At 44.6% G+C, this 13514-nt stretch overlaps 1 protein-coding gene across 1 annotated transcript; it reads right to left on the reverse strand.

Moving 5' to 3' along the window:
* Nucleotides 1-4449: 4449 nt before the first annotated feature.
* On the reverse strand, nucleotides 4450-13514 carry LOC142210617 (claudin-16-like). The gene is made up of 5 exons (XM_075279901.1): nucleotides 13356-13514; nucleotides 8326-8428; nucleotides 6534-6698; nucleotides 4817-5008; nucleotides 4450-4541 (listed from the first exon to the last, which is right to left on the reverse strand). The coding sequence occupies exons 1-5, from the start codon at nucleotides 13512-13514 to the stop codon at nucleotides 4450-4452; spliced, it is 711 nt and encodes a 236-aa protein (XP_075136002.1).

Raw genomic sequence — 13514 nt, forward strand, 5'->3', positions numbered from 1 at the left:
GGTCAATCCATGTTGGCGTCTCTCTGAGCTTGGCTTCGGGTCACTGCTCCCACAAAGTGGCACTGTAGATTTACAACATCGTTGCCTAACAGAACATCGGCCGGCAGCCCGCTCATCACACCAATTGTGCATCGTTTTGGTCCATAACCATAGTCGAGTTCCACAGTAGCTTTAGGAATACGTTTCCGAGTACCTCCTGCCAACTCGATAGAAAGGCCAGGGCCCTCCTCTAGGGCCTCGGGTCGAACCACTCGGGGGTCCGCTACCGTTAGGAAAGCTCCCGAGTCCCGGAATCCAACAACTGTTCGGCCATCCAGGAGGACCTCCTGCAAGTGCTTCCGCTGAGGGTTTGCGGGATGTGTGGCGGAAGGCTGAATCCCATAGACCCCTGGAGGTGGAACAGATGGGTCATTCATGGAGTCATCTGGAAATGGGGCCAAACTTTCAGTCCTAGGGGTGGTTCCCAGGTAGTGAATAGGCCGGGATGCCACGGTGGCCCGTGCCCCCATGTTAACAGGGCAACTAGCTTGCAAATGTCCAGGCCGCCCGCACCCAAAACATCTGCGCTCTAGCATTCTTCCAGTAGGTCGTTGTCTAGGGACAGGGTTGTTCATAGCTGGAGGCCGATGGGCTGGGGCAGGGGTAGAGGGGGAATTGTAATCCTGAGGCCGGGCACGAAAGGTGGGTGGCTGGATGAAGGGTGTCTGGCGGACTGTGGTAGTTTTCCGCTCCTCTGCAAACAACCTCTTCCACTGCGGCTTGATGGTCAGGCCCTCATCTGCAAGGGAAGCAGCTTGCTCCACTGTGGCTGGATTCCGTTCCAGCACCCACTCACGGATCTCAGCGGGGCACTGGGAAAAGAACTGTTCCTTAAGTATGACTTGGAGGAACTTATCGACTGTGACAGCCTCCTCTCCTTCTAGCCAGCGCTTGCATGCTTGCTTCAACTTGTGGGCGAACATGTGGAAGGAGCTTCCCCCATTGTAAGACAAAGAGCGGAACTGAACTCGGTAGGTCTCTGGAGTGACTGCATAATACTTCTGCACCGCTCTTTTAATGGCCTCATAGTCCCGCTGATCACTAGGGTCCATAGCTCTGAGAGCTTCCGCAGCCCCATCTCGTAGGTGCCCCACCAGATACCGGACCCAATCCTTCTCTGGGACTTCCATCAGGTGGCACTGGTGTTCGAAGTCCTGAAAATATCCATCAACATCCCCAGCCGCTTCATCAAAGGTCTTGAAGTGTTTATGGGAGACATATGGTGGTTCTCTCACTGTTGGGCTGGGGGTCGACGTTTGATTATAATTCCGCGTAGTTATCTCAGCCATTCGCATTTCATGCGCAATTCTTTCCTTTTCATGCGCCATTCTCTGTTCCTCCTTCTCCGTTTCCTGAGCCCTCTGTAATGCTCTACTCCTTTGCTCTGCAGTTGCTCCTAGCCCCAGCACTGCCAATTCCTCCTCATACAAAACAACCCATCTGCTCTTTTGGGTCTGTACCTGCCACTCCCGTATCTCTACTGTCTCCTGGAGGCAGCCCTCCTCATGGTCGCTTTGCAGGGTCATCTCCTCCAGTGCCTCGATCAGTTGATCTTTCGTTCTTCCCTGGTAACTCAGGTTTAGTTCCCGGGCCCTTACTTGTAGACTTGCCATAGTCCAGTTCCTGTATTCTGAGGTTGTGGCTCCATTAATCGCTGGGCTGCTGTAGTCCATCTCGCTGTCCGCTGTTGATCCCACTGCTGCCACCAGTTGTCACGGAGCAAAGGTATACGTCTTCCTCCGGATGGTCTTTTGAATCAACACAGACACAAGAGGTCGGGAGACAACAGCAATTTATTGTAATCCACAAAGTTAGTAGCCGGCGGCGTTCACATCAACCGTAATAACAATAAGTCCACAGAAGTCACAATCCAATGATAACTTTGGTTCCTTGGTCCTGTAACTAAATCCTGGCTCTCTGCAGAGCTGTGCACAGGCCGGCTAACACATACTAACTCCAGCTACAACTATATACTAAGACTGTTACACCTATATCTGTGGGTGGGAAGGGCTGAGTCACAGATCCTTCCCCCCTCACCTATACCAAGGAGAGCAGACTCCCTGTCTACTATGGACAATGCACCATCCAACATCTTCTTGGAGACACTGATCAAATTATCTCCACCCATTGTCCTCACTGGTCCTCACTAGTTAGAGGTATTTGCATACAATGTGCTAACACACTAGACCCTAATCAGCCAACTACACATTGATGTATACAACAGGTTAGAGAATACATTCCACATGAAATATATATTACACATTGCCTATAGTATAGACTCTAACCATCCCGTGACAGTTCCATTTCCAGGATTACGCCGCAGTGTAATTCTTTATATATCTGCTGTGGGAATCTGGTTATAGCGAGCGTCCAATCGTATCAGCGGAGTAACCATTGTAACAGTTATTGGTTTGCAATGGAATAATTTCAGAGCTCATTAAGAAGCCGCTGTATTTAGTGCCCCCAGAAGGAAAGTGTATGTGACATGTTTCCACCGTAGCAATTTACTTAAGAGGCCATACTGATAATAGTGCATATCGGAGAGCAGTGAGCGGGTGAGTGGGAGTGGTGGGGAGGGGGTTTGATGGTTCTAGTCTAGTATTTAATTCTTAAATGAACCTCTGCGTGTAGATAATGGATGGACTTCCTGTCAGGAAATGGCTGACTGCGCTCCAGGAATACGTTGCGATGGATCTCTTGCTGATATAATTGTCATATAATGCACATATTTACTAATTGGTGCTCTGTGCACACGGGCGCCCTCAGCCTGCTGGGAAATACTCAGAACATGGACAAGGCCTGTCATCATGACAGACGTTCCTGTTTTCCATGTGAGAGCATTGTTACGGTGATTGTGGTTACACAGACACACGGGCAACTTATTTGATCAGTAAACTCACTTGTTTTATTTTTTTTGTGTGAGGGGCTAAAGCCTGAAGCTTTTCATCAGGGTCTATTCTGGTGTATGACGAATATATAGAAATGGGACATCTCAGTGGGGATAATACTATATCACTTCTGCAGGGTAATGAGTGCGGATTCCACAGGAAAAGCGTTTAAGACTACCTTACTGTATGGCATTCCTCTATTGTTCCTCCTGAAAATGCATGATGAAAATTGTCAAATGATAACATCCCATTGTCAATAAGGCATGTTCTTCACAGTCTCACACTGCAATGTAACACGCAACATCAACATGAGTAATAGTAGTGCCCATATAGGGAGATAAATAGTGTCAGCCACTTCTGGTGCCATTTATCTCATGCCAATAGGATCAACCGTGTTGAAATTCAACATGTCCAAACCTTTTTTTTTTTTTTTGTAGATTGTGTGTTTTTGTACATTATTCCCCTATCTGTATGTCTTTGGAGTATGGGAGGAAATCCACACAAACAAGGGGAGAACATACAAACTCCTTGCGGATGTTTTTGTCCTTGGCAGGATTCCAACCCAGTATTCCAGAGCTGCAAGGCTGCAGTGCTAACTACTGAGCCACCATGTTCGAACCTTGTTTCCCACAGGGGACAATTTAATAGTACCACAGGTGTTAGATTAGGAATTATCTTCCCAAAAAAGATCTATGACTAACTGAAGGAAGATCCTGAGATCCCAAGGGAGATCAACACTACAGTTTCTAGCGAGTAAATAATGCTGAGAGTTGAGTTCCCATAAAAACTTCTCATCTAGCTTAAGGATAGGCCATCAATTTTTTTTTTTTTTTTTAAAAAAAAGATAATTCCTTTAAAAGTGACAGTCCAGTGTCAGGGGCCCACAGGGGGATTCACCTGTTCCCCTATAGACTAGTCCGAGCTGGCAGGGACAGAGAAGGAGCAGGAAAGTATTTTCACAAAAGATCTATAGGAAAAGAACAGGGGGAGATCAATCTGTTACCTTAGGTCACAATGGTAGTTTTCAATAGTAATAGGCAGCAGAAAGATTTCCTGTGTACACAGCAACCCACGGTATAAAAAACAGGTCACACTTTGATAATGTGACTTACTGAAGAAGGTGAAAAGCAGGATAAAGAAAGGCACTATGAGCAGACAACTGTTACTATTGAGGGGGTGGTCTTTAACAAAGCCAGAATTTATGGAAAAGTGAGCTCTTCCACTAACCCATTTCACCAAGAGGTAGCCAAGACAGACAAGAAAAAGGCCTGAATACCTAGACTGAATTGCATTACCTTTCCTCTGGTTTCTACAAATATTTCCTTGTAACATAATGAACAACCTTATGCACAATGAAATATCTTTCATGATTTCATTTGATGTGCACACAACAAACTTTTCAAGGTGCCTTCATGACACATTTCTAAAAAAAAATAGAGCCATATAGCCGAGAGTTAAACCTGTCACAGTCCACATGTATACAAATGATATTCTGCAGTAGCATAGTCCTCATAGTAATAAGTCACACTCTAGAGTCCATGGCGTACATCTTCCCAGTGGCAGTTCTTCCATATTTGTATACAGATCTTTGTTTCCTCGAGGATGATCCCATGTCTAGAGAAATATAAAAAAAACAAAGTTAGCCTAAAGCCCCACGTTGGGGAAATGCAGCATTTTTTGTTGCATATTTTGCTGAATCTTTTTGGGTCAAAGTGAGGAATGGCTTGAAAAGGAATGGAAAATATAATGGAAGCTCTTAGATGTATGAGATTATAAAAACATAGAACTCACTGATTTTCTACAATGTAAAATAATTAGTATTTTCTTCTATCCCATGTTTGAATATTGTCAATATTTTCTAAATTTTAACAAAGTATAAAAAAAAGTACCTCTGAATATGTAAAGACAACACGTGAGGACTATTGATGCCAGAAAGCAGCCAGTGGATCCAGCCATCCCCAACCAACATGACCATCCAAATTCATAGTGAATTCCCAAGAAGATGTTCTGTAACACCAAGGTGGCTCTCTCCACATAGACATCCACTGCGTACCACACCGAGCCAATCATTCCTGGAATACCTGCCAATCACAAAAGCAATTTGTGTGAGTAGCACAAGTTTTAAAGACCTAGAAAAGATCTTCAGAAGACCAATAAGCAGTGGCGTAACTAAAGTCATATGGGCCTCACTGCAAACTTTTGTCCAAGGCTCCCGACAGCGTAGTCTTGATAGTGACAGTTATGGGTGCTGCAGTGATATCTCAGATATTTGAGAGGGGTATAAATTTTAGTACTCTCAACTGCGGTTATCAAGAATACGGTGAGTGAGTGGCACCAGGCATGTAAATAATACTGGGAGCTGTGTGTGCTGTGAAGCAGCTGATCGGCGGGGTCCTAACAGTCTAAGAGATGTGAGAGATCAGTGGGGGGTCCAACTCCTGGGACCCCTGCTAATCAACTCTTTGAAGATACTGTGGTGCTTTTTCAAGTGCCATGACTCCTTCGATATTTACATTGCACAGTATTGGTTTTATAATCACAATGCAATGTTGTTACAGACTGTAATAATAGTGCACGGCTGCTATAAAACAGATGGCGTGTGATGTGAATAGTGAAGGGTCCCCACACAGTATAATATGCTCAACAATGGCTACACACAGTATAATATGCTCCACAGTGGCCCACACACAGTATAATATGCTCCACAGTATGATATGCTCCACAGTGGCCCACACACTGTATAATATGCTTCACAGTGGCCCACAAACAATATAATATGCTCCCCACAGTGGCCCTTTACAGTATAAAATTCAACCAGGAGCCCCCCTAGAGCTGCTTCAGGTGAACCCCAATATTTGCTGAATATTATCCTCAAACCCCAGAGTATAATACGTAGGCGTCCAGGGGAAGTGATTATAAATAACAAACACTTATACTCACCTTGCCTTTTCTTTTCACCCCTCCTAGGCATCCTCACTCCATTTGGCTCTCTTCAGCATCCTCTTTGATCCTCTTCTCGCCTGTGACTGAGCTGACGTCATTACACCGGTGTGACTGAGCCCAATCACAGGTCTGAAGAGCCCCAGAGAGGATGCTGGGAAATGTCAGAATCCCAGAAGAGGTGAGTATAAATATTTTTAGTCACCTCCCCTGAGCTGGCTTGTATTGGAAACAATAAGTATAGTCATGGGGAACAGGGCTTTTCCCCGACTACTATCATGGTGATCAGCGTCTCCAGCCATCTCCAGTTGGCCATGGGCTCTGTACCCCTCCAGCCACTGCAATAATGAACATAGTTAGCAGCAACATCTAAGAAAACACAGAGAACAAGTAGGGCAAGCCAACACCATTCATACACATAGAGTAGACATAAACAAACAAAAGCTCTTTTTCTGAAAAAAATTCAGGTGGAGACATGGAGATGGAGACAATCATAGAGTTGATTAAAAAAAACCTGAAGATACTACAAGATCACAGAATATTTGAGCTTTTTCATTTTTTGGGAGCATCAAGTAAGTCAAGAAATTGAGATCTTTTACAAATATCTTAGGTTACTTTAAACATTTTTTTATAGTAATTGTATACCACAGAAGAGATAGCTCATACCTCCTATCCCAAATATGAATCCAGCCATGTAACACATGCGCAGCTTGATATAAGGTTCTTCTTTCAGGAACTTCACAGTGTCCATTCCAAGCACCAATATGATTAATGCAAAACTTGCAAGGATGTCAGCTATGATCATAAGGGCTCGTGCAAGGACTATCTTCACTGCAGAATAAAGTAGCATTGCATTTATATAATATAAGATATTGGATTGTTAAACATATGGTAATGGTTTTATTAGAGATGGGAGAACCAATTCACCACGAGCTGGGCTCAACCAGAATATTCCAAATAGTTTGGTTTTTAACACAATCAAATAAATGGGGATTCATATTGGATGAACTTAAATGGTCGCCACTGATACGTGTCTTGTGAATTACTGTAACATTGTGGTGCCACCTGACAGCCTCATAGCCAATAGTCAGCGGTAGACACCATGCAATTGTTATATGCAATATATAGAGAGTACTGAGTGCTGCAAATCTTGCAATACGGCTAGGAGTAGGAGAATTAGAAAACAGATTAGTCAGATTGAATCACTTTCAGGCAGATTAGATAGGACTGAGGGAGAATATCAGTGCTATGTGAGCCTGACTGCAGCAGTAATAACTCCATCGTATTAATCGATACTTTATTGCACTGCCATCTTTGTTCCTAAAGCTACCACCACGACCACCACTCAACCAGACATGTCCTGTGGCCTGGTCTGTTACAATCCTCTATACCACACTGTTGGCTCCACAGTGTTGGCATAAACAAGAAAACATTTTTATTTCAAATTTGATCCCACAAAGGGATATTTTTTTTTTTTTTTTTTTTTTTAAAGAAAAGTCAATTCTTCATCCTTTTTCACCTAGGCTCAAAATAGCCACACATTTATCCCATATAACAAAAAGCCTGTATAACTCCCAATTCTCCCAATCCAAACCAAACAATGTATATGTAAGGCTGCATTCACACTGAGTAACGCTGGCGTTTTTTGTGCTTATTTTTGCACATAGCGCCGCGTTAATGCCGCGTATACGCCACGTATATGCCGTGTTTGCGCCGCGCTATTTTGTGGTGGCGTTGCCCGGCGTTAACGCGGCGCTATGTGCAAAAATAAGCACAAAAAATGCCAGCGTTACTCAGTGTGAATGCAGCCTTAGAGGGACAAATGGATCCGCGCTCACCAACTGTAGTCTTTGTCACAATTCTTTAATAAAGCCTTTGACACACAACGCGTTTCGAAACCTTTAGCTGGTTTCTTCATCAGGTGTACATAAGAACAGCATGAGTATAACTCCCAACACATCAAAAGGGGCTAATTTTCCTATAAAACCATTGCTATTTGCAATATAATCGCCATGTATGTCTAAAAAAGATTTCTAGCAGTGTATTACACTGCATGTGCCCGAGGACATGAAAGGTGCTTTTTAAAAAAGGACATATGTCCACCTAGTTCTGCCTAGGATACTACAGTGTTGATCCCAAGAAAGGCACAAAGCCCATGAGGTAGAAGTCAGTTTTCCTAATTTTATGAGAAAAATTCCATACTGACTCCAATCTGGCAATTAGAATAAACCCTAAATTAACGTTGCAACAGCAAAAATGTAATAATAATGATGACCTGTAATATTGATGCTATCAGGAAAGGCAATTTTTGAGCTCTTTTATCGAATTCCCCTTGATAATGTCCTCTGGTAGAGAGTTCTTAGTCTCACTGCCCCTACAGCCATCAATGAGACCAGTTATCGTGCTCAGTTCTGGATCACAATGACAATTATAATGTTACAGACCCATCAATACTTACATGGATGTTCTGCCAAGATCGAGTCATACTGGTCACATGTTTTGATCCCATCCTGGGTATTGGTCACACATTCCCACCATAACCCTCTACATTTTTGGCTGACCTGAGAAAAAGAGAAAAATTACAAAGCGTAACATTATATATATATATATATATATATATATATATATATATATATATATATATATATATATATATATATACACTGTTGTTTCAGACCTTTTCAGAACTAAAAGGTTTAAGGATTGTTCATATTGGGATTTTTTTCCCTACTCTTACCCACCAGATGACCTGTCTACTAATCTGCTTGAGATCAGCCTCTGCCAACCTAAATGGGTAGTCATGCAGAAGAGACACAGATGTATATAGGGTAGATATAGGTGACAGATGTCTCACTAATGGTAATGGTCAAACCTGGCCATTTACAGACAACCTAGCTGAATATTGTTCCCCAACCCCCCATCGTATCTTATATGTAAATGAGTGTGTCTTGAGGCCTGATTGGTAGGAAGGTCCCATGTGTTCACAGCCAAGACCCCACTATGGTGTGGTAGCCAAGACCACATGATGTCCCTCTATTCTGGTGTTATTATCTATAGAAACCTCTTCTTAAATCTGTCTGTCCTGCTTGCAAATGCTCCTAAATATCCCCTTCTCTCTAATTATAGACAGGTGTTTGCGGCCCTCTGGGCACTAGTTGTCTGGGTGCTTAGGTAGGGTCCCAACCGCCATACAGTGGTAGTGGTTTCGGCCTAGTGGACCTTCTTCAGACTCTGTGCGGAAAGTGAAGCGGCAGAGGCAGAAGTCGGCTGTTGTAGTGTCCACAGAGTCTGATGAAGGCTGAATACACGTTACTCTGCTTTTTTTTTTAATTTCCTAGTGATAGTTCTTATTTTTTTTCCCCTAGTCTTGCACTTTGTTAAAATACCATTTAGTATCTTCCATTCTGAATCTGGAAAGAAAAATATCCTCAATGACATCAATCGGCCTCATAGTAATTTAAGCGAATAATGCAAGTGAAGAGGAAATGGCATGCCTGTCACGTACAATGTGGCCTAATGGAATAGTAGCAGATAATGAGGATTTCTTAAAGACGGAACTGTCTGAATTTTATCTGAAGTCTGGGAAGCCATAGCATAGAGAGCGAGAGCTATGAGCTGTGATTTATGCAGTCATAAGAAACGCTGCCAAGAAAGTACATCATTACACTAGTTGTCCTCAATGTGCCATTCTGCTTTCAGGGTAGTGCCAGGAATATGGATGTCATTTTTGTTGCAGGTGCTGACTGAACCAATACCGTAGATATGAGGACTATATTATGAGGAATAACTGCTTTGAAATTTATTCTGATCCCTTTTCAGTGACTACTAAGGCAAGTTCATTTTTCAGCTCTATCCTTTTTTTTGTATTGTATTAAAAGAACCTTATTCAGGAGCATTTCTCCCTAAAATCAGACGTTTTGAGCTCCAGGGCCGGACAGGTCCGCCATAGTACCATCTCAGGTTCATGATCCCGGTAGTGATATAATAGGTGCAGCAGACTGAGTTATAGCTATGCTTTCCCTCACCTGGGGAAAAGGTTCAATTTGGTGCCCTAGATGTGTATCTAATAGAGATGAGCGAACAGTGTTCTATCGAACACATGTTCGATCGGATATCAGGGTGTTCGCCATGTTCGAATCGAATCGAACACCGCGTGGTAAAGTGCGCCAAAATTCGATTCCCCTCCCACCTTCCCTGGCGCCTTTTTTGCACCAATAACAGCGCAGGGGAGGTGGGACAGGAACTACGACACTGGGGGCATTGAAAAAAATTGGAAAAAGTCATTGGCTGCCGAAATCAGGTGACCTCCATTTTAGACGAATAGTGGATTTCAAATCCGGGTCATATGAGAATGTGAACTTTGTGACTATGAGACAGGGATAGCTGTACAGGCAGGGATAGCTAGGGATAACCTTTATTTAGGGGGGAATGTTATTAAAAATAACTTTTTGGGGCTCTATCGGGTGTGTAATTGTGATTTTTGTGAGATAAACTTTTTCCCATAGGGATGCATTGGCCAGCGCTGATTGGCCGAATTCCGTACTCTGGCCAATCAGTGCTGGCCAATGCATTCTATTAGCTTGATGAAGCAGAGTGTGCACAAGGGTTCAAGCGCACCCTCGGCTCTGATGTAGCAGAGCTGAGGCTGCACAAGGGTTCAAGCGCACCCTCGGCTCTGATGTAGGAGAGCCGAGGGTGCACTTGAACCCTTGTGCACCCTCGGCTCTGCTACATCAGAGCCGAGGGTGCGCTTGAACCCTTGTGCATACTCTGCTTCATCAAGCTAATAGAATGCATTGGCCAGCGCTGATTGGCCAATGCATTCTATTAGCCCGATGAAGTAGAGCTGAATGTGTGTGCTAAGCACACACATTCAGCTCTACTTCATCGGGCTAATAGAATGCATTGGCCAGCGCTGATTGGCCAGAGTACGGAATTCGGCCAATCAGCGCTGGCTCTGCTGGAGGAGGCGGAGTCTAAGATCGCTCCACACCAGTCTCCATTCAGGTCCGACCTTAGACTCCGCCTCCTCCAGCAGAGCCAGCGCTGATTGGCCGAATTCCGTACTCTGGCCAATCAGCACTGGCTAATGCATTGTATTGGCGTGATGAAGCAGTGCTGAATGTGTGTGCTTAGCACACACATTCAGCTCTACTTCATCGGGCTAATAGAATGCATTGGCCAGCGCTGATTGGCCAGAGTACGGAATTCGGCCAATCAGCGCTGGCTCTGCTGGAGGAGGCGGAGTCTAAGATCACTCCACACCAGTCTCCATTCAGGTCCGACCTTAGACTCCGCCTCCTCCAGCAGAGCCAGCGCTGATTGGCCGAATTCCGTACTCTGGCCAATCAGCACTGGCTAATGCATTGTATTGGCGTGATGAAGCAGTGCTGAATGTGTGTGCTTAGCACACACATTCAGCTCTACTTCATCGGGCTAATAGAATGCATTGGCCAATCAGCGCTGGCCAATGCATTCTATTAGCGTGAACTGAGTTTGCACAGGGGTTCTAGTGCACCCTCGGCTCTGCTACATCAGATTGCTACATCTGATGTAGCAGTGCCGAGTGTGCATCAGATGTGTAGTTGAGCAAAACTGACTCAGCACTGCTAAGTCTCTGCATTCGCATAGGAATGCATTGGCCAGCCTTCGGCCAATCAGCGCTGGCTCTGCCGGAGGAGGCGGAGTCTAAGGTCGGACCTGAATGGAGACTGGTGTGGAGCGATCTTAGACTCCGCCTCCTCCAGCAGAGCCAGCGCTGATTGGTCGAGTTCCGTACTCTGGCCAATCAGCACTGGCCAATGCATTTCTATGGGGAAAAGTTAGCTTGCGAAAATCGCAAACTGACAGGGATTTCCATGAAATAAAGTGACTTTTATGCCCCCAGACATGCTTCCCCTGCTGTCCCAGTGTCATTCCAGGGTGTTGGTATCATTTCCTGGGGTGTCATAGTGGACTTGGTGACCCTCCAGACACGAATTTGGGTTTCCCCCTTAACGAGTTTATGTTCCCCATAGACTATAATGGGGTTCGAAACCCATTCGAACACTCGAACAGTGAGCGGCTGTTCGAATCGAATTTCGAACCTCGAACATTTTAGTGTTCGCTCATCTCTAGTATCTAATTGTACCCTGGCCAATGTAAGGCTAAGGTCCCATGTAGCGGGCTGCAGCAAAAAATGCTGTGGGAAAAACCGCGGCGGCAATGCATCACAGTTTTTCCTGCAGCGCTTTTCACAGAAAGTCTGCAGAGGTTTCTCCTGTGGACTTTCTTCTTCAATTATACCTATAGGGAAACCGCCATCTGTTCCATATTTGATATACTGTGATTTCCAAAACCACAACAGTTTTGGAAATCGCAGTGTTTCCGCTGCATGTATTTTTCTGCAATGTGTGGATAAGATTCGCTGGAATCCCATTCACTTTGCTGTGACTGTAAAATGCTGTGCTTTTTGCCTCAGTGTTTATGCCATGTGGGGCCTCAGCTTAAAGTGCCTTGCTGGTGCCAGTTCCAGCGTCAGCACTGGGCAAATCCAGGCAAGTGCTACAGGCCAAAGCTCCTGGAAGGAAGGGGGGCCCACTCGGTTGCTGGGTGCTGACTGCCTCACATTGTCCCCCACTGAGTCCCTCACATTGTCCTCCACTGAGTCTTACTTTACAACTAAAGGTGTCCATGCAGGCTGACAGCTCCCTCTTCTTCCTGGAGTCTTATACTGCATGAAATGATAGGCTGATCCATTACATTGGGCTGTAATCAATCCCTGACCCTGGCTTCGGGGTGTCTTCTGTGTGTGTGTTCTGTTATATACATACAGCATCTGCAGGGACCCACTCATACAGATAAAAGCATTCATTGTACTAACAGTATTAGGTCCTGTTCACATGGCAAAATCAGTGGCAGATTCAGCATAGATCAGAGCAGGATGCTGAAATAAATAAGTGTCCTGCATAACCTTGCTGCAGATTCTGTAACTGATTTATCCATGGAGTCCTGAGCTTGAGAATCCTCAAGGATTAGGTCTATTCATTTGGGCATAATCAGTAGCAAAAATCTGCAATGGATGCATTAGCATTCCGCCATCGTGAGCCAGGGGACAGAAAGCGAATATAAATAAGAGGCATATGTCCAGCCCAAGTTTTTGAACGGGCCAAACACTTATTTACAGCATCTGTATTACACTCTCTTTTTGCACGGAATGGATTGTATAATAGCCTGTTCCAGAAGGTCTGCCTAAGCAAAAAACACCCAATTTCAGGTGATTTTTTGGTGCGGCGTGCATGAGTTGCTCCACAAATGGGCCCACTGAAACTCTACCACCCAAGGGCCCACACAGTGCTGGAACCAGCCTTGCTTGTTGGTGCCCTCTTGCCAGCTTCCCTGTCTAGACAATCATACTAGGAGATATCTGCCACTAGAATCTATCTCTTGACCTTCAATAGTGCTTCAATAGCCTACATATTTTTCTTGAGAAAATGTTAATTTCCTTACCTCTAAGCTGTCATCTGCATTAATCATCCAGCAGTCAGTCCAAGTGGCCACAACCAAAAACACAGTTGACACGAGAGCCAGAAATAGTGCCATAAACTGAAGGACCACGGTCAATCTCAAGTCTGGAGGACTCCAAAACACAAAAAACTGTTTACACAT

Source organism: Leptodactylus fuscus, chromosome 6 (genome assembly GCF_031893055.1).
Source record: "Leptodactylus fuscus isolate aLepFus1 chromosome 6, aLepFus1.hap2, whole genome shotgun sequence".
NCBI classification, from domain to species: domain Eukaryota; kingdom Metazoa; phylum Chordata; class Amphibia; order Anura; family Leptodactylidae; genus Leptodactylus; species Leptodactylus fuscus.